At 47.2% G+C, this 17,404-nt stretch overlaps 1 protein-coding gene across 1 annotated transcript in view; it reads right to left on the minus strand.

Annotated features, from left to right (window-relative positions):
- Positions 1-5,091: 5,091 nt before the first annotated feature.
- Positions 5,092-17,404, minus strand: part of NCOA3 (nuclear receptor coactivator 3) — a 67,393-nt gene continuing 55,080 nt past the window's right edge. The window contains exons 3-22 of the mRNA XM_073580544.1: positions 16,862-17,034; positions 16,561-16,661; positions 16,040-16,214; positions 15,667-15,855; positions 15,448-15,549; positions 15,230-15,370; positions 14,880-15,027; positions 14,354-14,742; positions 13,227-14,101; positions 12,916-13,051; positions 11,979-12,167; positions 11,660-11,893; positions 11,197-11,320; positions 10,910-11,081; positions 10,518-10,820; positions 10,132-10,236; positions 9,706-9,934; positions 9,431-9,596; positions 8,843-8,981; positions 5,092-7,086 (exon numbers count right to left, since the gene is read on the minus strand). Of these exons, the coding sequence (XP_073436645.1) occupies positions 7,075-7,086; positions 8,843-8,981; positions 9,431-9,596; positions 9,706-9,934; positions 10,132-10,236; positions 10,518-10,820; positions 10,910-11,081; positions 11,197-11,320; positions 11,660-11,893; positions 11,979-12,167; positions 12,916-13,051; positions 13,227-14,101; positions 14,354-14,742; positions 14,880-15,027; positions 15,230-15,370; positions 15,448-15,549; positions 15,667-15,855; positions 16,040-16,214; positions 16,561-16,661; positions 16,862-17,034 (4,102 nt within the window). The 3' untranslated portion in view covers positions 5,092-7,074. The remainder of the gene's footprint in view (positions 7,087-8,842; positions 8,982-9,430; positions 9,597-9,705; positions 9,935-10,131; positions 10,237-10,517; positions 10,821-10,909; positions 11,082-11,196; positions 11,321-11,659; positions 11,894-11,978; positions 12,168-12,915; positions 13,052-13,226; positions 14,102-14,353; positions 14,743-14,879; positions 15,028-15,229; positions 15,371-15,447; positions 15,550-15,666; positions 15,856-16,039; positions 16,215-16,560; positions 16,662-16,861; positions 17,035-17,404) is intronic.

Genomic DNA, 17,404 nt, shown 5'->3' on the forward strand with positions numbered 1-17,404 from the left:
TATTACGCCTGTAAACTATGGACCGTATTTTGCGCAGGTTAGTGTGACTCCAGCCTTACTGTTGGGGTTCTGCAAGGATCAGTCCTAGGCCCCCTCCTCTTCTCTTTGTACACTGCCCCTATTGGTCAAACAATCAGTAGATTTGGTTTCCAGTACCATCTCTATGCTGATGACACCCAATTATACGCTTCTTCTCCGGACATCACGACTGCCTTTCTAGAAAACACCAGCGATTGTCTAAACGTTGTGTCTAACATCATGTCCTTACTACATCTGAAACTGAACCTGTCAAAGACAGAACTCCTTGTGTTTTCTCCCGCTACTAATGTACCTATACCCAACATTGCCATTTCCGTGTGTGGTTCCACTATTACTCCCCAGCACCACACCCGCTGTCTTGGGGTCATACTTGACTCCGAGCTTTCCTTTGCCCCCCACATCCGATCACTGGCTGGCTCTTGTTATCTGCACCTCAAAAACATTTCTAGGATTTGACCTTTTCTTAAGGTAGTGTCACACTTAGCGATGCACCAGCAATCCCGACCAGCGATATGACGCGGTCAGGATCGCTGGTGCATCGCTAAGTGGTCGCTAGTGAGCTGCCACACAGGCAAATCTCACCAGCGACATAACAGGGGTCGGGGGTCGCTACTTACCTGTCAGACGAGGCGATCCTGACGTTCTCCCGCCCGCGTCCACGCATCGCTCGTCGGCACCACAGGAAGCCCAGCAGGAAGCTGACGACGAGAAACAGCCCAGGACGTTCTCGCGCGATCAGCTATAACCAGCGGGGGAGCCGTCAGAGGTAAGTATCACACATAGCGATATCGCTAGCAATATCGCTATAACGTCACAAAAAACAGTGACATTATAGCAATGTTTCTAGCGATATCGCTTAGTGTGACAGGCCCTTTACTTTTGACTCCGCAAAAACTCTTACCGTTTCTCATATTCATTCTCGTTTCAACTATTGTAACTCTCTTCTAATCGGTCTCCCTCTTACCAAACTCTCCCCCCTCCAATCTGTCTTGAATGCTGCAGCCAGGATCATATTCCTCACCAATCGTTATACCGATGCCTCTACCTTGTGCCAGTCACTACACTGGCTACCCATCCACTCCAGAATTCAGTATAAACTTATTACCCTCACCCACAAAGTCCTCCATGGCTCAGCACCACCCTACATCTCCTCCCTTGTTTCAGTATACCACCCTACCCACGCCCTCTGTTCTGCTGATGACCTGAGGTTAGCATCCTCAATAATCGGAACCTCCCACTCCCGTCTCCAAGACTTTACACGTGCTGCGCCAATTCTTTGGAATGCACTTCCCAGGTCAATACAATTAGTCCCCAATCCCCACAATTTTAAGCGTGCCCTGAAAATGCATTTATTCAGACTGGCCTACCGCCTCAACACATTAACCTAATCTATCCCTGTGGCACAGCCAAAAGTTTTACCATAACCAGGTTCCCCGCATCATGTTCCCACATGCTTTATGCATCCATTAGCCCTCTGTGTCTGTACTGTTACACACTTAACATTATGACTGGTCCATACAATCAGGGAAATTGTTACCACCCACCTTTCGTGTCTACCTTTTTCCACATAGATTGTAAGCTTGCGAGCAGCTCCCTCATTCCTCTTGGTATGTTATGATCTATGTGATTATTGTTATGCTGCAATGTCTATCGTCTGTACATGTCCCCTCTGAAATGTAAAGTGCTGCGGAATATGTCGGCGCTATAGAAATAGAAATTATTATAGGGGTATGGATGCAAGGCAGGAATCACTGAAGGGAACTGCAGCCAATCATTCATTAGATCTGGAGCAAAAGGCTACTTAGCCTCAATAGGCTGTTAACCTCGAATCTGGCCGGTCCCTATGTCTCTGGACAATGTCCTCAGACTCAGGATGAATGGCAACTACCTTGTGAACATGTGCAGTCTTGTTAAAGGCCACCACGTGTTCCGTAGTGGAAATATTTTCCTCGTCCACCCTCAGTGCCTTGTTGACCGACCCTATAAAAGAATCAAGTGTCTCTTGATAATTCGGGGGATTATAAATACAAATTCCTTACAGATGTTGGTGGGATCTGAACCCAGGACCCCAGTGCTGCAGTACTAGCCACTGAGCCACCGTGTTGCCCCATGGGCCAATGACGTGTCAGCCTGGTATTCAGTCAGGAGGAGAGGGAGAACGAGGGATACTTGCATACGCCGAAGCGTGAGCATGATCAGGGGGACACGTCAGGTGTCCTCTTTTCTAGAAAAAAACCTGAGCGTCTCTTTGCCGGGTACAACCCCTGCTGACGGACTGTCCCGACTATCGTCAGAGCCTTCTGCGGTTCCCTGACTTAAAAAGAATCCCCGGAGCGGGGGTATTGGTTCGGTCATGGAATCCATAGACTTTAACAGGTATGCAGACCACTCAGGGGGACTAGACTCAGCAGACTCTGTGGTGGCGGCAGCGGGCAACATTTGGCAGATTCTGTTTCACAATTCATGTATAATGGAATATTGTGAGCCCGGGGCAAGGCTGTAGTAAAAAAGTGTGTCTGTGTTAGCCTTTTTGGACTTGAGACATAGTGTATCCATAGCGGCTGTAGGCAGAATGTTGCCACATATTGCAGATGTATAGCACTTGCCTAGAAGGAGTTAATGTCACCTCCTGAGGCGCAGCACAGGTTACCCAGGTCCTGTTCTAGTGTACCTAGGGAAGAAGAAATACAAATTCCTTACAGAGTTCCTTCGCGATCCCTGCTCCAAACTTGTTGACTCCTTCCAGCGTTACTGCCAATTATGCCATCCTCAGTCGTCAGGAAGCAGGCTGAGAGAATCATGGCCCCCGACAATAGGAGAGCACTTCTCGTTCAGGACGAGAAGCACCAGAAACGTGGGCCGGCACACTCGCAGTAGGCGAAGCTAAGTAACTGCGGCCTAGCCCGTCTAGAAGCCGGGAGCTAAATTTCTGACGGCCGTCGGCGATGCGTGTCGGCTGAGGGGGTAACCGCGGCCACATGCCGGAACAGGCGCCACTGGGCACAGGATCATCATCGCTCCATCTCATCCCCAGGAACCACTGCCTCTTGCTGTCGGCACGGAGACCTGCCGTCTGTGATCAGCGCTCCCTGTCATACTCACAGAGGTGGTGTAGCAGAGCCGGACCCCTTCGTCGCACGAGAGGGTACAGGGAGGTATACTCCACGTTCGCGCCTGTTGATGGTTCGAGGTAGATCGGACCCTAGAAAGGGGCCGTCGCCCCCTTCAGTGTGTTAAATAAAAATTTACAGAAAAAATTAAAAATGAAAATAAAACGTTGGGGTCTGAAGCTAGACCCAAGTGCCTCCTACAGACACTAAGCAAGAACTGGTTCATCCTCAGCCGGTGGGCGGGTGTATACTGCAGAGGAGGAGTTAACTGTGTCCCCGAAAGAGGCGTATAAGAAAACTGTTTATCTCCCAGACATGTATTACGGCATGGGACAGAACGATAGACAGATATGGTATTTTTTTTTATTTTACTTTTATTACAGGAGATTGAGGGCTTCGGTGGAATTAGGCGAGGTAAGCATGGTTTAACTGAAATTATTAAAAGGAGTCTGTGTCTCTTTCAATTAAAGGACTTTTTTCTGGGTGTCTGTTTTCTTACAGTGTGAATAAGGGGTTAGTAATGGGGGCCATCTCTTTGACGCCTCACCATTACTAACCTCAGCGCTTTATGTCACGAGACAATACAAAGGTGACATCAAACACCACCCCCCAACTATCACCCCATTTGCCACCGCTACAGGGCAAGTGGGAAGAGCGAGGCTAAGTGCCAGAATTGGCGCATCTTGGAGATGCGCCTTTCTTGGGACGGCTGAGAGCTGCTGTTCTTAGCAGGAGGGGGGGGGTAGTATCCATGGCCCCTTCCTAGGCTATTTGGCTATTTTTTATCAAGCCGGCAGCTGTCTGCATAGCCTTTGCTCGTTACTATAGAGGGACCCCATGTCTTTTTTGGGGGGTCCACATTTTAATAGCCAGTAAAGGCTAACTATACAGTCGTGAGCGCAGATATTAATAGCCTGGGAAGATCCATGGGTATTATCCCCTTTCCAGGCTATAAACATTGGCCCCCAGCCGTCGGCTTTCCCTCTGCTGGTTATGAAAATTGCACGGGAGGCCACGCCATTTTTTTCTGAAAAATAATCTTTATTAATTAAATACATTGCACACACACTGTACTAGTTGTATTTGTCACTCACATCTATATATCTGCCAATTCTATTTGTATTTAATCTGGAGGCCCCAGATCCCACCCCGCAGTGTGTTATGATGTATTCACACTGCGGGGCTGGGGCCTCTGCAACACGCAGGCGCAATAGCCTGATGTCGGTTCTTGGGCAGCGCGCACTGCGCATGCCCGAGAACACTTGTTACAGTGCAGGATCGGGGATTCAAATCAAGAGGAGGCAGCGACAAACGGGGCATCATGATGGACAGATCGTGGGCGGTGCCGAGGCCTCGGACAGGCATGACTGACGGATGGTAGGCGGCTGATACTGGGGGACACAACATACCTGTGGGACACATTACAGGTATGAGGAGCTAATTATAAAAGTCAATATTTTGGCATTACTGGGGGTCAGAAAAAGAAGAGCCACCTTCACAAAATGCAGCCTTAGTGCTGCTGATGATGGCTCTTTAACTGAAAAACGACCTGGGGGGGTGGGGGGGGGTGACAGGTTCCCTTTAAGTGAGCTGCCTGTTATGGAAATGGCTGTCTAACCACAGTTATACAGAACTGGGTTTATAAACTGGATTATCCAAGGCTGCAGCGCCTCTGGGTGGTAAACCTCAGTTATGACCAAATATTAGAAAAAACACGAAGGTCTCCAAGCGACTGGTGTTCAAAAATGCAATTACTGAGAAGTGCTATGAAAGGAGTTATTGTCAAAACCATTAACACGATGAAAAGGACTGATCCTCATTATATCCAGACACTGCAACATTTGCCCAAATCTTCCACCCTCCCCTCAATAATGGCCATGAGCCCAGCTTTGCCTCTTCGATGATGCCGTAAACAGCAGCTACGACATGTTGTAGACTGAAAAACCAGACACAAAGCCTTTTATTACACAGAAATGTAAAATATACAATTGTACAGATTATTACATGTAGTAGGCTCATTCTACAGAGAGTTCAGGGAGACCCTTAGCCAGCAGCTCATTTCTACTGACAGTACAATACCCTGACCGGTCACTCTGGCCGCACATACGGGACAGAATAGGAGGGGAAGGGGCAGAGTAGAGTCCGTCGGGGAAGGCACGGGAGGAACGGATTAATTATTGCTCAATAAACAAGTGCCCCCCAAAAACATGAGGAATAATAAAAGCAGCACAAAGCGGCCACATGAATGAGATCTCTACAAAAAAACATGAGCTGAAGGAAGACTAAGCGACTCCCAAGGAGCAGCCATGATCACGGCACAGCAAAAACAGGAATTCTCTTACTGGAGAACATCAGTGGCGGTGATTAAACTGAGGAATGTACAGTGGGATATTCCAAGGCAGTGACACTCTCTTCCAGCAGGAGAAACAGGACAGACAGCTGACATTGGTAGCACCGGACTGTAAGATTTCATGGGGACATGGCAGCCTCACTGCTAGATCCAATGTAACTCTCATCAGTTCTTCTATGTCAAAGTAGAATAGAGAACGTTCTGCAACTTTCTAATTGGCAGCAAGCAGATTTTGAAGATGGTGATGAACGAAGACAAACTCTTTCCATAGGCAACAGGCTCCTTACTAGACAGCTGTCACACTGGCAGGATTGTGAATATGACTGGGTCATCAGCTCCTGCTTGCTGCCAATGAATGAAAATGTATTACCTTAACGCAGTTCTAGAAGGGTTTATTGTATCACTGTGCGCAGGATCTCGTTCACAGCTGTATATTCACTGACAATATACTTATTTAACCCCTTTTCTGCAAACTCATGTCTGGATTTACTAATGCCAACTGTGGATAGAAAATAGAAAATTTTAATAGAAAACTCCCCTAACACCTTGGTATCCATTCACTGCACCCTGGATCATGTTTAGACTGAGGATGCCAATTCAATCCCATAGGAAAAGGCTCCATTGCTCCTCTCGGCTAAAAAGTCACAGGATCACAGGGGGGTTTCCTCAGGGAATTGACTTCTGCATCTCCATCTAAAGCTGTGGCCGCAGGGAATATACTGTGGAAATGGAGCAGATGAGGGACATGTAACATAGCTTAAACCTGTAACATACGAAACACAAGGATGTCGCTGTATTCATCAGAAGGGACCGGAAATTATCCCCTCCCCCCAAATAAAAGTCCTTATCTGACGGCAGCCGCTAATTATCTCATGAGACGCTCTATACCTATGGCAGTCACAGGGTTAAATATGCAGCTTTTCAGAAGCTCAGAACCGAAAAAAAAAAATAAAAAAAATAAAAAACAGACTGACCTTAAAAAAACAAAACAAAAAAAATTAATAATATACAATAAGGTCTCATCTTCGTATATACAAAAAGTTTACATAAGGGGGAGGGAGAGACGAGCGGAATTCCCGGCGGCGCTCCTTACACGCGATACGGACCACAGAGCTATTGCATTCTCAATACTAAAAAAAAAAGGAAGAAAAAAAAAAAAAAGTAACATCTTGGGAATTTCAACAGTCGTAAAGTGCAAATCTACTGCACGGCGAGATTAACACGGTCATCCTCCTACGTTACCCAAAGTCACAAGGGTTTCTAGGACTCTACAGACAAATGAAAAGTCGCAGAAATTTTAGAGAACGGTCCAGATCTTTTGGGATTTAAAAAATAAAAATCAGAACCGCAAAAAATAAAATAATGAAACGACCGCAGAGGCTCCTGTGGGAACATCATCGCCAAAGTCAAATGGAGTGAATTCTCCAGCACAACCGCAAGATTTCGTCATGTAAATTCCGGACTCAAAGTCTGGACCGTCCGGAACATAGAGTCCTTGGTAAGGCTGAAGCAGGAGTATATCCATTCATACAGTCAGTCATCTCTAGTTCAGCCTCGGGTGAGGACAGGGCAGCGTCAACAGTATTTCTAGAAGAGAAAAAAAAATGTAAAAAAGGAAAAACCAAAACTGGTAACGGACATTACAATGTGAGCAGGACTGGAGAGAGCCAGTTAGGCTACGTTCACACGTAGCGGAAGTCTCGTGAAAATTACCGAGAGAATTCCAAATTCCATTCTGCGGGACAATCGCATTTTAAATTCCCGCGATTTTCCCGCGGACAAACTAGCATTTTGCAAGCGTTATTAGCTTGCAGAATTGCTAGCGTTTTCCAAGTGATCTGTAGCATCGCTTGGAGAACTGACTGATAGTGTTTGACGAGGGTGACCAACTTTTTTACTATTGAGGCTGCCTATGCGGCATCAATAGTTTTTTTTTTTTTCTTGGGATGTAAAAAACTTGTTATTCTTACCTTCCGGCGTCCCGTGCAGCCTTCCTGCCTCTCTCCACGCTCCCGGTCCCAGTAATCCTTTGCGAGAATTACCGCGATGACGTCCGTTCTCGCGGGATCGCGACGTCTCGCGGTCATTCGCGATGACGTCGCGCGAATGACCGCGAGACTTCGCGATCCCGCGAGAATGGACGTCATCGCTCGCAAAGGATTACTGGGACCGGGAGCGTGGAGAGAGGCGGGAAGGCTGCGCGGGACGTCAGAAGGTGAGAACAACAATATTTTATATTTTAAATTCTATTTTTTACAGGGATATGGTACCCAAAGGCCGGAGGACAGTCTCCTCTCCTCCGGACCGTGGGTACCATCCGCAAATGTTCTGCTTACTCTTCACATGGTGTGCACAGCCACATGCGGAAAGTAAGCAGAACAATGCATTCCTATGGGTGCTGGATCGCCACAATTCCACAAAATTAATGAGCATGCTGCGTTTTTTTTTTACCGCAAAGCGATTCCGCAGCGGTAAAAACCGCAGCATTAGCACAGCATTGCGGAATCCCATAGAAATGCATGGGATGCTTATTTTTTGCGGTTAAAACAGCCGCGAAAAAACGGCCACGTGTGAACATAGCCTTAAGGGAACCGGTCATCACTAGGTTTCCAGCCCTTAAACTGCTACCAGCACAATGTGCCTCCCAATTAGGATCCTAATAGTCCAGTAAAGCCCCACTGCTGGGGGCTGACTGAGAGGGACCCCTATCAATCTCAAGACCTGAAGATCTGAAAAGCCCAGTGTGAATGGAGGAAAAATTGATTGGGTAAACCACTCCATTCATTCTTATGGGAGTGCTAAAGACCAGCCAACCACAGAGAATGATCATCTCCAGCAGTTCCATTAAAAATGAATTGAGTGTAGATGCACATGAGAGATCTCTACTCTTTTCACACCCAGAATCGGTGGTGCTAGTGCCAGTGGTCAGACTCCCAGCTATCAGGATGTTATTCCCCATCCCATGGATAGAGAAGAATTTAAAAACTTGAGAAGATCCCTTTAAAGTTAGAGCATTACCATACTTAGTACTACTAATGTTACAAGAAACACCACAAGGGGGAGCGCTTTGACCACTTCTCCATTGCACATCATTCAGTAATCTCCCCCTAGTGGCAGCTCATTGTCTCTGCAACTGACTACACACTAATTTGTAAAGAAAAAAATTAAACATTGAGCACAGGATGTTAAATCAGAAGGAGATGAAATTAAGCAACCAGGGGAGGGGGGGGAAGAGTCACATGCCTCACTTTCAATCTGCTGTGTGCCCTGATACCTGCACTAATTTATAAATGACCTCAAGATAAGTTTGGCATTTATTGAAGGCTGCCGAGAGGATAGTCACCTGATCCGGCCCCATCGGCATCCCAGACATTGGTAAAGTGTTCATCTGCATCTGGCTCATGTGACTGCCGTTACTGTTCATGTGCATCATGTTGTATGTGCCAGGGCTGGCCTGGTGCCCGTACTGCTGGGGGAAAGTGCTGCAACAAAACAATCAAAAAAGGGTGATATTCGTATTGTTAATTTATGCCAGTGCAGATATGGCATCGATTTTGCACATATCCTGAGCTGCATTCACAATTCTGCTGGTTCATTAGAAACCACCAGATTTTCGGAGCTTATGAATGACAACTGTGAAAGGTGTAACTTGTCTGCATCCGCTTACAAAGTAAAGTACTGGTGCGGAACCAGCAGGAGGCAGTAGAAAAGAGAGATCCTACAGACCGATTTTGAGATGTACAGAATTACGATTGCAGCTCTGGATATGACTTGAATAGAGGATTTGCATAGTTACTGATATGGAGATTACATTTGGATGTGAACTAGGTAGAGGAGTATAACTGGGATCTCGACAATACTTGTGGGGCCAGTGCAATCTACTTATGGAAAGTGTCACAGAAAGAGAGGTACGATTACATCCAGAACCTACCCGGGCCTCGCCATGGTTCCTGATGGCCAACCCTTCATGTCTGGGGACTGGTACAATTGTGTGCCTTGCGAGTGCGGGTTTTGAGAAGAAGCCATCCTAGATGCCATCATGGGGTTGGGGGGACTGGAGACTCTTCCAAACGTGGGATCAGCCTGCTGATTCATTCCTTTAAGGACAGACCATCAAAATGAGTACAATGCAGGAACATTAACCAACCCACCGAAAGGGGTCAGTGCTTCCCAAGTCATCACTACATATCTTCCCATATGGCTTACCGTAACTAGGTGGGTAAGGGAACTGCTGAGGAGGGGCTTGAGGCATGGGAGGTCCACCCATAGCATTCTCCATACCACCTGTTGTGGTGACATTGGGTGGAGGACTGAACCCCTGGGACTGTCCTTGCTGCTGTTGCTGGATAATCATGGCCATTCGCTGCTGGCGGATTTGATGATTGATCAATTCCCGATTCCGCTGGGCAACCATCTGAGCATTCAGAAATCCTTGCTGCAAAAAGCAGTAGGATAAGTTCAAGCAGACTGCAGTTAGCAGCGGTGCTTCAATCCACCATATGCAAATACATGGACCCCCAATATATTAGATCAAACAGTCTGAGCATGCAAAGCGATCCATGACGAATGTCAAACTGACATGATTGGATGTGGACTTTCTGCATGTTGTAAATAAAGTAACCGTGTCCTCACCTGGGATGCTACTGGCGTCTGCATCACTGGTCTCATAACCCCCGCTGCACTAGGGTTCATACTCTCAGCTTTCATTTCTAGTGCTTGTCGGCTTTGGTTCAGGAACTGAAAATATACAAAACGTGTCAGCAGCTTGTCCTATCCTTTAAAACAATTCATGACTGTATTTTCTCGCAATTCTAGCTCCATGTCGTCTAGTGGCGGCAGCCGACACGACCCAAGACCAATTATATGGGAACAGTACAGCAAATTCTCTATACTTGTCAAATATTTAATTTAGCAAGACGGAGATGGTTCTCAGACAAAAAGACGCAATGAGGACAATCTGTATGCAGGTCACCTGCCGGACTCCTCAGGAGACAGTAGCTTTGAGGGGGTGCGCTTACCTGCTGGCCTTGGAGCCTCTGCTGAAGTTGCATCCTCAGCTGTTTTGGGATGTTTGTCCTTGGTCTCATGAGATTAGCCCTCGGGTGCATTCCCTGCAGGGGAAAATTGCCTTGTTGTTGCCCCATTTGTCCCATCATTGAATTGAAGGGTGCATGCTGCCCCTGCATGTTACTGAAGCCTCCAGCTTGCATAGTAGACCCTTGCCCAGGATAAGGCTGCCCGTACATTGGAGGCTTCTGGTCCATTAGCACCGGGGAATCTTGCCGTTGGAAAGTGTCCGGTTGGGGCTCTAAGGCCTGGCCCTGTAGAGGCGAAAGAACTGAGTATGAGCAACTATCTTCAGGGTTTCTTGTAGACCCCCCCAACCTTCATGAAATGCACATTAACTCACCTGATTTACAAGCTCAGGGATACCCAAGGCCCGGTCTATTTCTTCCAGCCCATTGGGGTCAGTGTTGCTGAGAAGGGTGTGTAGCTGGTCCAGCAGAGCAATCTCATCCGTCTGTCCTTCTACAGTTGACGGAGGACAAAGGAGATCATCCAAGGTATTCCGGCCAAGCTGCCTACAAGATGGAGAGCAAAACACCCAGTCAACCAAGGCCAAGATACAATGTAAAAACAGGTCGCCATAATATTTTGGGTGAGGCGCATGATCAGGACACAAAGATCTGCTCCCACCTGCTCTGAGGTCCATTAGGTCCCTGCTCCATGGACATCATGCTGTCCGGCCAGGAACCTGCATGGTTAGAAGGAGCTTGCCCATACGGGTTGGAGCCCATAGCCATCCCCAGTTCATTAGATCCTAGAATGTAAATGTACAAATCTTAATATTATGGCAATGAGGAACAAAAATGGTGAGAATCAGGTCAGGCCTCAGACACAGAAATCACACAGATGCGTGTTCCATGGAGAACATAATACTGCACCTCGGTTTCAAGTTTTATGTGGAGGTTCATTTCCACTCAGTAGGTTGATCGAATTTTGTTTTTTGTGCTTCAATCAGGAGATGGCATCCAATTATTCTATGGGACACAACCACCCTCAACATGTACAGAGGATGATCGCATTACTTGGATTGCACTGTTGCAATCTGTTGCAGCAGTCACACTGCGAACGGATCCAGAGAAGAGGTCACACTCACTCATTGCCATCATCTGCTGTGGTAAAACCGTCCGAGTCGCTGGAATACTGTTGGATCGTCCCGGAAGCCCTGCCATGTTTCCACTCATTGCTGGCCTAGGCATGGTTGTACTGTACTCCGGCCCCTGCCGCCCAACTGGTCCAGTGCTGGAGGGCTCCATATGGCTGACGGCAGAGTTCTGCATAGCCCACTCCCCTGCCGGGTGCTGCCCCATACTCCTGCTGGGACCGTTACCTAGACGTATACAGAGAGGAGATAAAATATGAGAGGGAGACGAATCATCAGCCAACCATAATGACCAGTGTAATTGGCATCATACCCATCAGCCCAAAGCCTTCTTGTGCATCCATCATTCTGGGACTTCCCATCATACTCTGCTTTGGCATCATTGGAAAGTTACTGACATTCCTGACCGGTGGGGTGGCATTTCCTGGAATCGTGCTGTCCAGTGACATTGCCCGATTAAAAGGAGGCCGAGTGACCTGCACATTCTGTGGACTCCTCATACCTAAAATAGCAAAATCAGTTAAGACCACAAAAATCAAAATAACGACGTAAGCGGATGAAAGTGCGTGTCCCGTAGGTGAAGCTTAATCATTTGGAAAAAAGTTACTTAAAAAAGTGAGTTGTTCAGTGGAAAAAAAAAAAAAAAAAACCTATATAACTTGGGTCCGACCATAGGAACCCACTCCAAATCGGCAGAATGGGGTGAGTGCATCTCCATTCGAAATGGGAAGTATGCATGCACGCTGCTCCACTCATACACTACTGAACTGCCGAAAAAAGACGAGCGCAGCCCCATAGGGAATAAGTAGAGCGAAGGTTAAACATATGCACTGCTGCTCCATAAAGTATCCCAGAACTCAACAATCGATACATTATTACCTGTCCTATTGATAAGTGATTATCTGTTTTCACCAGAGAACCCCCATTGACGTAATAAACTTAGTGTTTTCAACATATCAGTGATATGATAAATGATGTCTTGATCTACAGCTGCAGGTTTGTTACAATGTATCTCAGACTAAGTTTCTTCCTATGCTCAACACAGCAGCACAAATCTCTCCCCTGTCCTGGACTTTCCGGAAGTGCATGTGTCAGCCTCCAGATGTGAAACAAAAGGTTAGCGTTCACAGGCAGGCAGAAAGCACACCTCTTGAAAGTTGTCTATTCGAAAGCTGCAAAGTTTCCAATACACAGCGATTAAGCTTCATTTACAGAAGACAGACCCCTTTTAGAGAAAGCAGCTTGCATACCTAGTGGCCGATTGTCCTGGAACACAGGTGGTTTGGGTGCCATGTTTCCAGTACTTGAACTCATAGAATTGCTGTAGAAGTCGGAGCCTGCGAGGTCACCGAGAATAGCATCCAAATGATCCAGGTCTCCAGTCACCTGAAAACAAGACAAAATGCAAAACTTGTTGTCCCAGACTTTAATATACTCAGATTTAAAGGGTCAAGTGGGTGCGTTGATCCCAGTACCCAAAACAATAGAAAAAGGAGACCTGGAGGGGTGAATGCAAATAATACAAAGTTGAATTATGATTAGATCTAGAGACATCTACTACCTCCTCCGCAGGTTCAGTCTTTATCTTTACATCTTTCTCTTGGCTGGAGCTCGGGACAGTGGAGCTGCTGCACTGGCTAAGTTTATTGTCCATGGGCTCCACTTTGGGCTTCACGTCCTTGGTGAGCGGCTCCTTGCCCTCGTCCAGCAGGTACCGGAGCAGCGCATTGTTCTCCTTTTTTTTGGGGCTCAGCTGTTCCTGCTTCACTGTTGCTTCTGTACAAGGAGCTGAGCCGACAGTCTCCTGGAAGCTGTCCTTGCCGGTGGCTTCGGCGGTAATTTTTGCGACCTCGGCTGGAGAGTTTCCATTCTGCAGAAGCTTATGAAGGATACGGTGTTTCTCCTGGAGCATGGAGCCGTGCAGGTTAGAGGTGGAGCTGACACCAGAAGAGGTGGAGGAAGACACTCCTGAGGGACTGGTGACATTGGTGGAGGAATCTTTACAGCTGGAGTCTAAGCTGGAGCTGCTCATGGTGTTGTGGCCACGCTCCTCGGAGGAGCAGGTCAGCAGCTGCAGAAGCTTTTTGTGTCCTTTACTTTCTGCCTGTGCTCGCTGCCCATCGGAGCCTTCTATGATGTGCTCTTTGACGTCCTTCTCACTAAGATGGTCTCTCCCGCTGGACTGGCACACAGAACTCTCTACCTGAGCTTGATCACAGAATAAACCAGATGGACTCTTGCAATCCTGGTTCCCCATCTTACTTTGCTGGGGCAGGTTAATATTGGAGGCACTCTCCGCTTTTTGACCTGGGGAAGACAAGGATGACAGAAGGGAACTGCCGACTCCTTCACTTATGGCGTGGAGGGCGCTGAGCGAGCTGCTAGAGAAGCTGCCTCCTCCGGCGTTCCCAGAGGATCCCATGGGAGAATTCATCCCTGCATAAAAAAGCAAATTAGTCAAACAGATCATTTTTGCTATCACGTGGTGTAAAATACAAGAGTATCTACAAAATGAAAGGAGACAGCCATGCACACATTACTGACAGTTTAGAAACAGACTGGGGTCTTGGCGGTGGCATATCCTATTGCTAGGCCATTGACATAATGTGTATTCACCATGCCATAGTTTACAGCACCACCAGTTGCCGGTGCTATGTAATTAATGGCGTCATGGGTGTATGGAGATACCTGGAATAGGGGAGAACTGGCTGGATGCCATTTTGGGGCTCCTTAGATTGCGGGGTGACATCATCAGGTTGGGTTGGTTACTACTCATGCCCGGGCTCCCATGTGGGGGGCTGCTCATATTAAGTCCATAGTTGTTGTTGTTCTGATAAGGGGGCTGCTGCATTCCTGGAGCTTGGGATACTGGTCCCATGTTGCCAGTTGAGCCGTATCTCATGCCAGACATTGACGTCATGTTGTTGGCCTCTCCCATGCCATAGCTGCGGTTCTGTGGCGGAACAGCCTGGGCAGAGGTGACATTTATAGCATTGCCGGGAGGAGGATTTGATTGTAAAGGCGGACGACCTCCTTGTGCCATAGGATTGGGGTTAGGCCGGTATCCATTCTGCTCCCTGAAACAGAAACAAAAGATTGCGGTGATATATAGCATGAAAAAAGTAAGTAGGCATAAGAATGAACTATATATATTGTGCTCTGACAGATAGCTGAATTTAGAAGGAAAGGTTTAATGATGTCAATCAAGACTTACCTCTGCAAAAAGTGGGTTGACACAAAGCCGTGAGGATCATTTGTAACAGGGTTGCGGAATAATTTACTCTTGGTCTGTGCTGTGACCATGGTGCCGTCCGCTAGAGAGAACCGGTAGAGTGGCGTCTCAGAGTGACCATGCATATACGCTGCAAGGGAAAAGATCAAAGCTGACAAAAATTTGCTTCCCGTTTTAATACACCAACAGGGTGCTGCTTCCGGAAAGCAAAGACTTCCACATATCTGCTCCTACTGTATGACGATAGTAATGCAGTATTTTATAATTTGTGTGCATATTTGGAGGCACAGCTCTGCCATAAAGTGCAAGTGTCTAGAGTTTTTAGCACTTGCCTTCCTGGTAATGGCGTTTATAGGTCCACGGTTGTCCATCACTGTGGCATAAAAACCTCTGGATACAGCGGCGAATCGTGTCCTCGAATCCCGGCCTCATGGAGTTACGTAAAGAGTTGGGGTCAATATTCACCACTTTGCCTGTTATAAGGTATTGGAAGAGTTAAAAAAGTACGGAACAACTTTACAATAGATTGTGAGTGGTGCAGCGTCCTCACCGGAGAGGTCGTGCCTGGTGATGAAGCTCTCAGGATTGGACGAGAATGCCCTCTCCAAATTTGTAATTCGCCGGGCGACGCAGATCATGCAGGACTGAAGGTCTGAGAAATAAAAAAAAAAACAAAAAACAAAAAACCAGCAGTCAGACTGGCGGAAAAATGTCATACAATACATCCATCTGGTAGGAGTGTGGCATCTGACTGTCAGATATCACTCACCTTCACCTTCCTCCATGATAGCACGAGGTTGAGAGAGTGCAAAGCACTGCATGGTCTCGTATCTCTGTCGGGGGTCCATCCCTGCGTTGCCATCGTCTAAGTGATCCAACACAGTCTTCACCAGCATGCGGCAATTGAAAGTGTGGCTTTTTTGCCGGGGTGCTTCGTTAGACCAGGGTACCCCATTAACTTTGTAAAAACAGACAGAATTTAGAAACCTCTTAAAAGGGGCATGTGTACAGGTGTGCACTGCCATAGCGCCACCTAAATAATCCAATCTTATAATATAATGGGGGGTGCACTAACACCTTTCAGCATCATGCAAATACCTCCCTCAGTCATATGCAGGCAGATAAAGGAATGGTCGCCCTACCTGTAGACTTGGGCAGGTTCTTGAGGAAGTCTTTGCGGTCGTCATCGTGCAGGATGCTGTAGACGCTAGTGTTGACAAGATCTTCCTGCTTGTACTGTAAGTATTGGGTGACGTTTTCTGACACGAACACAATGTTTCCGTCCCGATTCACCACAAAGAGGAAGCCGTCCAGAGCCTGGAACGCAGAAATGATGAGACAGTGGAGATGATGCCTTTGATGACCCCTGTACCCTCAGTGACCAAAATTTTCCTCTTTCCAGTCCTCACTGTCATCGTAATGAAGTTATTATAATAAACCAGTGCAAAGATGAGCAACAAGAACATGAAAACCAGCACTGATCGCTTCGGGTCACAGGATTTTTGTTTGCAGAATAAACATGGGTCGAGGCTCATCCTAAACCTTGCACAACGTATATCAAAGAGGTGAATAGGATTTCCGGTCTGAATTAATATGACAATTTCACCAAGTACAGAATAATCTAGACCTAGTCATGGAGCGAGACCCTTCAGACACTGCTTACCTGTAAGAGGAGAGGCCCCAAAGAATCCTTATCAATAACCCCCTGTCCTGTAGATGACACATCAGCCTTCTGCACGTCGTCGTCGTTGGAGGAGGCTTTTCCTGTAAGAGTTGAGTATTAGTCACAGAGCAGATTTACAAATATAAAAGTTCGCCTGATGCACCCCACCCCAGCCAGAGAATGTCTAGTGAGTGGTGTCCTGCAACAGAGGCTCAGCACCCCAGGAGGGATCAGACAGAGCGCAGCGCTGTCTGGTAGAAACACCCCGGGATGGCCAGTAGTCATAGGATCGGGACGTTACCTTGCTCCTTGATCTGGCGGATCTGCCTGACTGTCTCCTTTAGGATCGCACATTTATCGGGTTTCACGTTAAAGTTGTCGATGTCGCTGAGGTTTGCCGAGATCAGCTCAGCCAGCTCCTCAATGTATTTGCTCTCCTGCTCACGTCGCCTCTTCTCACCACTACAGGTCAGACTAGAAGAGAGGGAAACGGTGGTATTGATCACTTCTCAGGTTAGACAGACTGATGGTCGTATACGTGATCTAGGCCAAAAAGAAATTCTTGGGGCAGCTCTACTGAGAAATACAGATGACAAAACCTCCTACTAATTAGAGTGTAATGCATAATAATAGCAAAGTCTCCTATAGACTTTACACAGCAGTTAGCCATCTCAGTCGAATCTCGCATACGCAGGAGCGACCGCTCTGACGAAAGATGACCGTGGCGGCTTATGTCGCTGAGAACAATAAGACACTGGATCCTTGTCTTCCCTATTGTCTGGGAAGTGTCCGGTGGTCTGCATACGCAGACTGATGGTCGAACACGTCGCTATATGTGTACCTG

The sequence above is a fragment of the Dendrobates tinctorius genome, unplaced genomic scaffold (assembly GCF_039654945.1).
Source record: "Dendrobates tinctorius isolate UK_male_01 unplaced genomic scaffold, ASM3965494v1 ptg000065l, whole genome shotgun sequence".
Taxonomy (NCBI): Eukaryota; Metazoa; Chordata; class Amphibia; order Anura; family Dendrobatidae; genus Dendrobates; species Dendrobates tinctorius.